The sequence below is a fragment of the Girardinichthys multiradiatus genome, chromosome 5 (genome assembly GCF_021462225.1).
Source record: "Girardinichthys multiradiatus isolate DD_20200921_A chromosome 5, DD_fGirMul_XY1, whole genome shotgun sequence".
In the NCBI taxonomy this organism is placed as follows: Eukaryota; Metazoa; Chordata; class Actinopteri; order Cyprinodontiformes; family Goodeidae; genus Girardinichthys; species Girardinichthys multiradiatus.
This window is the reverse complement of record NC_061798.1, coordinates 29,793,978-29,805,404: the sequence shown is the minus strand read 5'-3', so window position 1 is coordinate 29,805,404 and position 11,427 is coordinate 29,793,978. Positions and strand designations below refer to the sequence as shown.

The window sequence follows — 11,427 nt, the reverse complement described above, 5'->3', positions numbered from 1 at the left end:
TCCGCTTGTGATCAGAATTGGTTGGTTTTCAGCTTGATCTCTGATTGGACGATATCAGGAAAACATGCAATCTACGAAGATGTTGGTGAAGGTCGCGATGGCCATGTGAATAAATGACATATAATAAATAAAATACTGTTTATTTCTTTTAATGTCCTTCTGCTTTGGGTTTATTGCAGTCACATACCTCAGAAAGTGAGTAAAATGGCATTTATAAAATTAGCTAAAATTAATTGCAATCCAAGCAGTTCCTTGCAATATTAATATTGCCCCCAGACATGCAGCAATAAATGAGCAACATATTGTGCAACCCTAGGCCTCTGTCAGAAATTCAAACTTCTGATCTTTTTTTGATCAGTGAATGCACCAAATGTCAGCACTGCCAGGTCACACTGACAATATCTCTCCATGCGCTGGAAGTTGCTTCGGGACAGAAACTCTAAAGTTTGACATTTTCTGTATCGTTAACATGTTTAAAAATGAAGTCAGGGGAAACACAAGGACGTAAGAATATATTGAAAATGAAACTGATCTTCCATCTTGAGACATGTCTGTGGTTAATTTGGGCTGCGAGGGAGTGAGAGAGAGCAAGACTTTCAGGGGATAACAGGATATCTGAACGTAAGTGAGTAAAGCAAAGTTGTTTAATTTTAGCCCTTTGGTCTTTCAACCTACTTTATGTCTTTTATGGAACATGGTGGATTTGGAAATGTTGGCAGCTTTTTGCAAATCTCAGGTAGGAATGGGCAATTATCACACTTTATATTGAATATTTTTTGTATTGTCATAAGAATTTTGATTTATCATGACCTGATGAACTCAACTTGATGAGGTTTGCAAAGCCTAAAAACATTGTTAAGATTGTTACTTGTATTACTTTTCCACAGTTATTTCCATAAGAGCAGCAATACATATCAATATCTATAAAATATCATTAAATTGGGTCTATGCTGTGCTGTTTAGTAATAAATCTGCACTACTTAATGTATCTGGTGTACTGAAGTAGCCTCTTTGATAACCTGTAATTTGTTCCTTGTTGATTTTTTTGGTTTGCGTTTTATAAGAGCTGCAGTAGCGTTTGTAGTACTTTATCAGCATTGATACGCAGTCCCAGCCAAACTGTCTACTGTCAAAAAAATACTCATTTTTACTGTTCTCATTATAAACTTTTAAGTCCATATTGCCCATACCTTATCTCAAAATAAGACAAGGCTCTACATCTTTTGAGGAAATACACAGAAACTGCCATTATAGTAACGTTACCCGCCCTAACCTTACAAATTGTCAATATAAGATCAGAAAGGCTAGAAAAGCACAACTTTGAACACTGTTTTTACATCAATCGGCCACAAAATTGCAGCTTTAGTAAACCGCCATTTAACTGCTTTTTTATCTCAACCAACCTAGATCCGATCTAATTTAGAATCTTTAACACAATAAATACAGATGGTTTAAATCATTATTGAGTCTTTTCTTTATTTATGAAAATTCAAAAAAATCTGTGTTTTAGTGCTTTCTTCAGCATCTAAACTAGACCAGAATTACTTCATTTCTAATTAAAATGATTATCATTGATGGAAGTAGTAAAGTCTGGAAGCTGAAATATATTTTCCAAACTCAATTTCCCTTTTGCTTGTTTATCCAGAGATGGAAAATTATTAAATCAGATTCCGTATTTTCTTTCCTATTGCTTAGGAATTCTTAAAAAAAATCTCAGTGAGCACAATCTAATGTGCTTTTAACCCAGCAAATGTAATATTTAAAAACATTTTAAAGTGTAATTTGTACACCTAAATTTTAGTTCTTATTTTTTCCAACATTCAAACTCTGCCCCAAGTTACATTTAGATGGCAAATGTAATTTGGTCCTAAAAAAAGGAGAAGCTGCAAGGCTCATCCATGATAAAATAAAGAACATCTTTGTATAAATGTAATTAATTATTCAGTTCAATTTCATTAAGGTAAACAGCTTCTTTCAGCCTCTTCAACCTTTTAGGTCTCAACTCTTTGAATTAAAGTAGAGTATCGACAACATCCTTGTTAACTTGATCCTTTGTTTCAAAAGGTTTTGTCAATAAAATGAGGAAAAGTCTCCTTAGACCTTTGTGTTAAAAAAGCTAATGAACAACGTTGAATTTGCTGACCTTAAACTTGATTTTAATAGTATGGAGTCAGTTGACTCTTTTGTTTTAAATAGTTAAATGTAAAAACTAAAAAGCCATCTTTGGAAAGAAGAGAGAAATAAACTCAGGAGAGCTTCTGCTGCCTGGAAATATTTATATGTCACAGGTGACGACTAAGAGCTGCCGCCACGTTCTGAGGTACAGACGTAACTTTGTTCCTTCTCTTTATACTCCTTGGCATTGATCTGCTGAGCGTGGTGTTGCTTTTCTTCTTTTTAAGGTTCACAAATTCACACCACAATCAGACACTCGTCACACTGCAGTTAAAAACTGCGGCATGTTAGCGCAATGAGATGATGCAACTAGTAGACAACCGGTAGTGCGGGTATTCCTGTTACTAGGGCCTTCGAAGCTATTCGCAGGACCTCGATGCTGCAGCGTTGTCACTGTTCAGGGTGGTCTCCTGTGGACAGAAACGTCTCAAAAACCCAAAAAGAGAAGAAAGCTGTCGCCACAGGGGAACCATGGGAACTATATTCAAGGAGAACGATGATCTGAAGAGCTAAATTAGAGTTTGAACACAACTTAAACTGAACCATAAACTTGTTTTCCATCTGCTAATCCTTCTGACGTCTGGTGCATCTTATAGTGAGATTTGTCTTGATTTTATGCTGGTTATGTAAATAAAAAGTTGAGGCACTTGTGGAGTTTGAGTATAAACAGTCAAAAATAACGCAGCAGACTAATGCGGAAGCAGATGAAGAGGGGGGAGAAAAAGACAGTGGAGCACAGCAATGATTATGCACCAGATCTGGTTACACCATATTTCATCATTACTGTGGAGAAAAAAAAAAACACTCAAATATTGATCTGCCCCACTGCTTCCTTTTCTCTCTGCCTCTCTCTTTCCCTCACCACCTAATCTGTCTTTTATTCCTGCGTTTCCATTTATCATTTTACTTCTCACTTACACTTTCTGAAATTTGTAAGCAGAACAAGACTTTTCTGAAAGGAATCCCAGTTGCAAACCAGATCATAAACTCACAGATGACACTTATGAATTATGTTAAAAAACACCAAAGTTTCTCGCTGTTAAACACACACACACAAAGCAGAGGTGGACAGAACATCGTGAACACCTGTGCAATCTATCGCAATCCAGAGCTTTAAGTGTGCAAGAGCTGCCTCTGTGAAGTTTTCTTTAAGTCAGTCGCAGAAGTGAGGGGGGGGGGGGGGTGAGGGTAAAGAGACCGCATAACGCAACAATCTAGAGCTGAACATCATTTATTAGCTCTTCATCTGACCTAACAGACTAAAAAACACTCATTCAGGGACAGCAAGCTGTGATTTACCACCCATTTAACGCTTTTCTGGTAAAAAAAAGCTGTGCAAAATAAAGCTTTACTGGAATACAGAGAAAGACATGGTGAAAATCACGAGTCAGTTTAATTTGACGCTATAAAAACAACATCAAGGCATTATTGCAACTTTTAATTAACTTCTGAAAAGTAAGACCTACAGTGCTTGTCATACTTGTTGGCAGCCCTGGTAAACGCCTTAAAATAAATTCATCTTTAAATGTCGAAGTATAATCTCACACTGAAAGTTTTAGACAAATCCAACCTTTAACTTGAGTACACAGATTGGGTTCAGAAGCACAAATTAACAAATGATTGTTAACGATCTGTGAGGATAATTATTTTTAAATAAATCAAACTGAAACATAATTAATGAATGCTTTGCATTTTTAATCTTATCTGAGTTTCTATGTACTTCTAATAAGTAAACAGTTACTTTCCGTTTCCCTGGGGCATAAAGTGGCGTCACACGGGTTTAAATTGCTATTGGCTACTGGCTACTAGGCTGGACAAGGACCTATTTTTATCAGTGATGGAGGGTGGTTTGGATGTGTTTAAAATGTCCAAAGCTCACTGAGAGAGAAGTGTAGCAAAAAGTGGCATCTTGGAGTCACCATGTCTCCACAACAATCATATTTTGGAGGAATACCAGGGAAAAAAGCCTTTTCTTCTGCCAGTTCTCTACCAGGAGTGTAACTGTAACCATCTGCTTAGCTCAGATGAGACAAAGATTGAGCTTTTCGGCAACAAGCAGTACAGGAGGGTTGGGTGAACATGTGCCCACTGTTAGGTACGGTGGTGGATCCTTAATGCTGTGGGCCTGTTGTTCTTCCATAGGCTCTGGGCACCTTGTTAGACTGCAGAGCATCTTGAACTCTATGTGATACCAAATGACTGGTGGCCTCTACCAGTTAACAGAAAATGTGTGATGACAGGGGCATCTCAGTTCTCTGACCTAAACCCATGGGTGAGCTGAAGAGAAGACCCAGAACTCCAACCTTATGAAGTAGTATAGGAGAAGACGAGGCCTGTCCAACTGGAAAAAAGAGACAGGATAAAAAGTATTAACTAGCAGCAGAGGTACCAATAACTGTACCACCAGGGATTTAAGTATTTATTATATTAGGATTTCTTAACTCCTTAAGAAATGTACTAAAATTAAAACAAAAAGTTTTGAAAAGGGCAACTTTCAGTGTGAGATTATTCTACAGCAATGAAAAGTAAATTAGTTTTAGGCTTTTTTCACGTCTACCAATAAATGCGGTTTCCAATAAAGGTGACCAAGATTGAGCATAAAAGTTGCGTTTTTACAGGTCTACATATCTGACACAACTAAGGCTGAAGTTAAACAACTGATAGTTAAACTTGTTTACAGTTCTAGCGGATGATCCTGTCAGAGAGGAACACATTAGAGCAGTGACTAGTATCGCCGTTAATGTTTTCATCCATAAATCTAAACCAATCTCTTTCTGTTTTATAGAGCAAACACCTGTCCTGGCGGTTCGGCCCATCTTTCCTTCAGCATGACTCAAAGCAGGTTTTACTGAGTGTTTCATCAGCTTGATCCCTTTACATGCAGGGAGCTGATCCGCTCTTTACTCAGTCACACCAACTCCTCTGATGTGGTGAAACAGACCGACGTTAAACTGATGTCAGTGCTTTGGACTTTGTCCTGGAAGAAGGCAGCTCAATGAAAGAAGTGCAAATGGTCAAACACCAAGTGCTAGTAAAATCACTTCCCTTTGCAAAAAAAAAGGAACTCAGACACATAATTTTTTTTAAACTTTGCTGCTAGAGAGCCCAAAAACAACCAGATCTTAGGTTCTAGTAGTTGTTTTATATCTCTGTCTCCTCTTTGCACTCTCTCTAACTCTCACACACATGCATGCACACAAAACAGGGCACAGAAACTAGCTGTGGTAAGTAACAAGTGAAAACGCCATCTGTCAAGCGAGAGCGCATTTGCTTCTCCTCAGCATTTTCAGGGGAATGCCTTGAAGACAAAAAGGTCCTTGTTCTCAATCTCTCCGCAAATCCCATCTCTCATTCTTCCTCCCTCTTCCTTCATCCCCCTTGCTCCGCGCGTCTTGCCGCTCTGCCACCATCAGCAAAGTTGCACACATAAGCATTGGTCAGCGTTCAATTACTGCGAACACCAGGGAAGGATGGGAAAGTACTTGACAGAGAAATGCACTTCAAGCACTGATTAAATACTGATACCAAGTATAAAAAGCTAAGCCCCTTAGGTTGTGTGTGTGTGTACGTTCAACAAGAACAAGGAAATGGGGAAAGTGTGTGAAGACAGCAAGGGGGGGGGTATTTTTCCCTTTCCCTCCAATACTGATCCAACTGTTTCATCATTATGACCCTCTATTACAGTACTTGCCAACTTGCTTACTACATACTTTTGATACACTCTGCAGAGTGCTGACTCGAACTAAAGCTGCTGATATGGAGTCATTAGGGGGTGAAGTTTCTGTTTTTCTTGTGTCCACAGAGCTTCCCTATTACTCTTTAGTGTTTATGAGTTGCACAGCTCATAGGTTGCTACCAGGCAGCAGATAATGGCCTATCCACAAGAGATCAATCAGAGGATATTCTGTTACAAGGCATTATAGTTTAGTGAGCCGCTTTCCTTTTTTAGCACAGGTCTGTGTGGGTTTATTAACTCCCACAACAGTCAATCCCTTCCTGGGGTTTCCATTGTTTTATTAGGGGTGGGAGGGTTAAAAAAATATATATATATATATTTTGTGAGAAGTGCATATTTAAATCTTTGTTTTCAGGCCAAAACATAATAATTACAAATAACAATCTATTTGATATTTAGAAAGAAAAAAAAGAAAAATATTCAGGCTAGCTAAGTATATATTTAGCTAAAGTTTATAAAAGGCAGATGTAAGCTTATATTTATCCACATTTTCTCTATGAGAGTAATGTTTCTAATATTACCAAATCAATACATTATCTTCTGAAAGATTAGAACATAAGTACTTACTATTTTCTCTCAAAAATACAACATCGCTCAACTAAAAGACAGCTATTCTGCTCATTCACACACCGGATTTTCATCTTAACGGCATAGTTCTGAATGTTTTGAAGTGAGTTTGTGTTAAATCCTTACCTGCAGTAAATAACTCTCTTGGTGTTTTCGTCTAGTATAAATCCAGATTAATTGGTCCTGAAACTAACAACTAGTCTGAGAGAGGCTAAGACCAAAGTGGACATTTACTATAAAAAGCCCTCCAATCTAATTATCCATAAGAATTTATGCAAAAGCTTTTTTACAACACTGCAAACCATCCTTGCATTTCCATTGGGTTGGTTGTTGATTATTTAAAAGAGGAATAAAAGTAGGAGGAGGTGTGCCACCCATAATCTTTCTATATAAAACACTGATAACAGAACATGTAAAGAGTTTTTGGTAAGAACAGCTGTCCTGTTCTAAAAGTAAAGTGCTATAAAAAAGGACAAAAATACATGTTTTACACAGGAGGATCATTGGTGGTACACAGCCTCCAACCTCCATGTACCCGAGTAAACATTCATCAGCTTCTTTGTAAATAGCAGCCCTATTGAAACATAAAGACGGTTTAGCGGTTTATAAATTAGCTTTTACTATAGAATAATAAATAAGACCAATTAAAATGTTTTTTGCACAGAACATATATCCAGCCATGGTAATGGAACGTTGAGTGGGACGAAAAATTGTTATGATTAATTGAATTACTGAAATAATATTTTCTTTGATGATATTCTAATTCATTGAGATTCAGCTTGCAACATTTACTAATAAATGTTATAATTACCACCACACACACAAAAAGTCAACAGCAACTGCAAAACAGTCTATCTTTGATCCCTTATCACAATATCAGTTAAACTCCTCTTCCCAAAAAACTCCCAAATTAAATTTTCTCTGAAACACACAAAGAATATTATCAAAGACTAATTTACAAGGGATGTTAATGGCAGAAATGTATAAATATATTAATGAAAAATTGAAAGGACGTGAGAAGTTTGGTTGATCAATTTAATGAAGTTTTTAAGTAAATTCAAATTTCCTAAGATGCACCAGTAACATTTACTTTACTTAATTTATTAAAAAGGGAGAATAGACATTAGCACTTCGCTAATGTCTATTAATGCCATAAAGGCTAATTTCAGTGTAGTTTCTGGCAGGTTGATTGTATAAAAGAAAATTAAATTCTGAACCATCCCTTTAATATAATCAGGGGTGACTGATGCCAATACTTATGAAATGGCCCAATTTATCTTTGGCCGATCAAACTATTTAAAAAAAAATGCGACCAAAAGGTCAAAACATGGTGACAGAAATAGTTTACAGTATGGTGCCATCTGATGTGCCTCTGCGCACATGCCTTTAAAGCACCATCTGAACGGGAAACGAATGAAAATGTGATAAATAAAGCTCAAATTCCATTCTAAAAACCAACCTCTCCCATCGCTCATACGCTCTAATTATCACCAGACAAGAAAGTCATCATTAGCGACACAACGGAGCCTATTTTTGTCCCCTCATCACAAAACAAGCTGAGCTCCTCTTCCTTCGCTCCAGACCTTTGTCCGCCCGCCGCCGCCGTGTTGCCATGACTCCCTCATGCCTCAGCTCCGCTCGCGCAAACGTTGAGAAATAACAACGTTGTGATGATTCAGCATCTCTGCCGCCAGCCCAGCCGGTGAACAACACCGGCACGGCAGGAGAACCCACACGTCGCTCCACACACTCTCACACAATAAAAAAAAAAAAAAAAAAGGAAAAATAAATCCTCTGCGCTGACAGACGCAGGAGCTGAAGGCCTGCTGGGGGGGCGGCTGACACAAAGCAAATGTCAAAACAGCCGCTCCGTCTAAGCTAGCTGCTGGGACGGCTGACAGCTACCGACTCTCCGGGTTGACAGACTGCATGTAGAGTCTGATTTGCAGCCACGTTTCTGTCACAGACCTTAATAAAAGGACGAACAGGCTGCCAGTCAGCACGTCAAATACAGCAACCCGAGTCGCAGGTACCGAGCTTCGGTACCGAGCACCGCAGCCGTCCTACCTGAACAAGCGGCTGAACGTGTCCAGCTTGTGTCCACCGCTGCCGCCGCTCAGCTAATGAGGTTAGGTGTAGTTGCCGCTCTAAACCGTTACTGACGACCGCTCGCAGCTCTTGAGTTTCAGCCTCAAAACAAGGGAATCCCCTGGCTGGGCAGCGCCCCCCTCCTCCTCACGGTCCCCTAATTCCGACACAGAGTTTTTAAGCTTGACAGCCCACCCGGCAGTCTGGCCCCCTTTGTCTTTGTTATTATGAAACCAGCGGCTGATCGGTAGTGAGAGGCGGTTCGAGCGATCCGGCGGGTCCACGGCGGCGCTTGTACCGAGCGGTGATGATTCAGCACTAACACAGCGCTGGCTGCCCTTTAAACAGCGGCGGAGGCAGGAGAGGACAGCGGCGGCGGCGGCGGCGGCGGCGGCGGCGGCGACAACGCGACGGCAGAGGTGGCGGCGCTCACTCAGCAAAACACCACCACATTCAGCACTTTTCCTTTAAGCGATTTCACTTTTGTTTCATGACCAATCTGACTCACCAGAAGTGGAACCGGCGCCTTCGGAGCCTTGTTGTTATGTCGACCCGGTGTGAGTGCGGGAAGGAGGACAGTTAGGAGTTGGAGAAGAAGCGCCTTTTTTCCGCCGCCTCACAGGTCTCTCTACATATATCCTCTGCTTCCTCGCTTGTTTTAGTCTGTGGTCGGAGGCGCCAGACGTCAAATGATGTTTGGATCACATGGTTTCATTCATGAAGGATCTACGCAACCCCGCATTTAAAGAGACACTAGACACACTACTACAGCGTGGTGTAACAACAGGCGGCGTGGAAAGTGTGACAAGACAGCTGTGCGCCTTTCTAAACTTAGAGGCTTGACCCGACAGCCGAGTGCAGACTGATGGATAAAACAAACCATCCCTGCTGATCCTCACTGGAGCAGTGTGTCCACCTACAGATGAGTCTCTGTAAATCACAGTCATCAAACTGTTTATTTTATTAACTCCATTAAAAAAGTGAAAGTTATACAGTATATTACATTCATTACACACAAATTCTAATGGTTTATCTTTGATGACTGTGTCACACCGCTTATGAAAATACTCAGAAAATAAGAATATCACAAAAAAGTATTTAAAAAAAAACCGATTTTGAGAATGAGAAATAACAAATGTTATGTTATCATGGGGGATCATGGGAAAGACTGCTGACTTGGCAGTTGTCCAGCAAACAGTCTTTGACAGAATAACCTGGCAATCCAGAAAGTGTTGTATCCAAGCATATTAATGGGAAGTTGAGTGGAAGGAAAAAGTGTGGTAAAAAAAAAAAAGGTGCACAAGCAACAGAGATAATTACAGCTTTGAAATTATTTTGAAGAAAGCCCACCGAAGAGTTTGGGAAGAATCACAAGCCATGTATTAGTGATTCAAGAGCCACCATCCTCAGACGTATTCAGGACATGGGCAATGACCACTGTATTTTTGGACTCCTGAACCAGAGACAAATGTCGTAAGGCATCTTACCTGAACTAAACTGAAAAGGGACTGAACTGTTGCTCAGTGGTCCAAAGTCATCTGTTTAAATGAAGGTAAATTTCTCATCTTATTTGGAAATCCATGTCTAAGAATCTGGAGGGAGAGCAGAGAAACAGAGCTCCTTGAGGCCTGGTGTGAAGTTTCCACAGTAAATGATGATTTGTGTGCCATGGCGTCAGCTGGTGTTGGTCAACTGGGTTTTCTCATGTCTCAGTCTGCGAGAAGCTTATGGAGATGCTGATTTAATTTTCCAGCAGGACTTGCAGTACCTGCCCATACTGCAAGCCAAAGGAACCAAAAGCTGGTTCAGTAACCATCTGGCCTGACCGGAACCCCACAGATAATTTATGGAGGATTGTCAAGAGGAAGATGAGAAACACCAGACCCAACAATGCAGTTGACCTTAAGGTCATTATCAAAGCAATCTGGGCTTCCATTACAACTTAGCAAAACCACAGGGTGATCACCTCCATGTCACGCCGCATTGATGCAGTAATTAATGCAAAAAGAGGCCTAAGTAGTCAATATCTAGTGCATATACTATAGAGTACATGGACATAGTGGGCGAACTTTACTGTATTACAAAAACCTTTTTTTTATGGTCTTATGTAATATTCTAATTTTCATTAAAATTTAATTTTGTTTTTTTATTCACTGTGAGCCATAATCCTCAAAATTAACAAAAAATAAACACTTGGAACATGAGTCTCTGCATATAATAACACACGGGAGTTTCACTTTTTGAATTAAATTACTGAAATGAATTAATGTTTCAACAATTATCTAATTTAATAAGATGCACCTGTACTCAAAGTCAAAAGATCATTACAGTGTAACTAAAAGGTTTTGAATGATCAGCACATACATCCCCTCATTAAAGAAGAGATGATAATGCAAGGATGAGGACTATAGAAGTTCCTCACATAGATATGCCTGCAGGGCCAGACCATTGCATAAGCAATCTAAGCAGCTGCTTTGGTCCCAAAACCAACAGGGGGCACCAGAGAGCACTGGATCTGTCAAACAAGTCAGCTTTAGAAACTTTTTTTTGTGTACGAGTGATTCCTCAGCAGTAACTGAAAAAAACTAAACATGATCAATATATTAAAATGTTATATTTGATGTTTTTCTGAGTAAAGTAGTTTGTAGTTGAAAGGGTTACCGTTGTAGAGGTAATGGTACAATCACCTAAACTGCAGAAGTGAGGAAAAACTACTATCCAAACAGTATAAATACATACAGCACAAACCTTCGAACATGAATGATATGAGGGGATATTAGATGAGCTGCTGTGATTAATGGTAGTTGGAACAGCACCAAATATGTTTAAGACCCCACCCACCTTGGTTCAGCCTTGCGTTC

At 39.5% G+C, this 11,427-nt stretch overlaps 1 protein-coding gene across 11 annotated transcripts in view; it reads right to left on the bottom strand.

Moving 5' to 3' along the window:
• mafgb (v-maf avian musculoaponeurotic fibrosarcoma oncogene homolog Gb) overlaps positions 1-10,747 on the bottom strand; it is a 29,096-nt gene extending 18,349 nt beyond the window's left edge. For 2 of the 11 annotated variants that reach the window (XM_047366305.1, XM_047366297.1), the window contains exon 1: positions 7,938-10,747. Coding sequence is in view for 2 of the 11 variants with exons in the window: in XM_047366297.1 (XP_047222253.1) it covers positions 7,938-7,946 (9 nt within the window). In the remaining 9 variants the exon portion in view is untranslated. Of the gene's footprint in view, positions 1-4,435; positions 4,517-7,937 lie in introns of all 11 variants that reach the window. The other 9 variants (XM_047366306.1, XM_047366303.1, XM_047366308.1 and 6 more) reach the window with 7 other exon arrangements.
• Positions 10,748-11,427: the final 680 nt, after the last annotated feature.